A 1083-nucleotide genomic window follows, 5' to 3' on the forward strand; every position below is an offset into this window, starting at 1 on the left:
TAAACTACGCTTCATCTCCCACCAAAGTCGGTCACTGTACCTACCTAATCCCATTAACACCTCTAACAGCTTTCCAGCAAACCGTGTTTAAGTATATAATGACCTTATCCCCATATCTCTTACGCTGCCATATACCCTACCACACTATGCTTGATCACCCACCAGTCTGTGCCATTTTACCTCCCTATTGTCTGGTGATCCCTGGAAGAACTTTCGGGCTAACTATATTTATAAGTATGATGACCCTCTCCATATATCTCTTAAGTTCAACATATACCCTACCACACTATGCTTAAGCCACCTTCAGCTCGAGCCGCTTTACCTACCTGCTGCCAGTATAGCCTGAGATAGTTCTCATCGTCGAACTTGCCACCCTTGTACTTCCTAAGCATGTGCGCCAGGTCAATCTCGCCATTCTCCATGATTATAAATAGATATCTGGGAGTCACCTCGGAATCGTACAGCCGGATTATGTTATCACATCCCTGCGTGACCAGAAGCAAGTTGAGGTAAGCGAGTTGAGAAATTGGATTCGGGAACTAGATGACACGGGTTGTCTCGGACTACCTTTCCCCTCAACCGCTTCAAAAATGGGTTTAAAGTATATTTGATGGATGGATTTGGGCCCCTACTGTATATAAGTCCTAGCCCAAAGCACCAATGCGACAGTCCCATCTACTTGACAACTGGGCACACCTCAAACGTTTCAATCATCGAGACTTTTCGATCGTACAAAGAACTACGTACATGCATACTTATAACGTATTACATATATACATACATATGCTTTTCTATATTTCAGTATACATTTGACCCTACCTGAAGTGTGCGCAGTAGATCGATTTCAGACAGGTAGCTCTTGATGGTTTGCTCATCCACCCCGTCCAATTTTACCATTTTTAGGGCTCGAATTGTCCTGTTTGGCCCAATAACTAGATACACAACCGAACTGCCGCCTTTGCCCAGTTGTTTGAGTTTGGTGTAACTCTTCCCGTTCACAACAAAGTCTGCTGTATTGGTCTGAACCAGTACAGCAAAGAGGTGCAAGAGTAACTATTCGTTAAGGCGCAGACAATAGTGTTT

At 44.0% G+C, this 1083-nt stretch overlaps 1 protein-coding gene across 1 annotated transcript; it reads right to left on the reverse strand.

Moving 5' to 3' along the window:
* Positions 1 to 301: 301 nt before the first annotated feature.
* On the reverse strand, positions 302 to 485 carry SARC_14800 (hypothetical protein; the record flags this gene model as incomplete). The annotated part of the gene is made up of 1 exon (XM_014291068.1): positions 302 to 485. A coding segment is annotated over one exon (184 nt), but the record flags the coding sequence as incomplete, so codon positions are not given.
* Positions 486 to 1083: the final 598 nt, after the last annotated feature.

Source organism: Sphaeroforma arctica (genome assembly GCF_001186125.1).
Source record: "Sphaeroforma arctica JP610 unplaced genomic scaffold supercont1.5121, whole genome shotgun sequence".
NCBI lineage: Eukaryota > Ichthyosporea > Ichthyophonida > Sphaeroforma > Sphaeroforma arctica.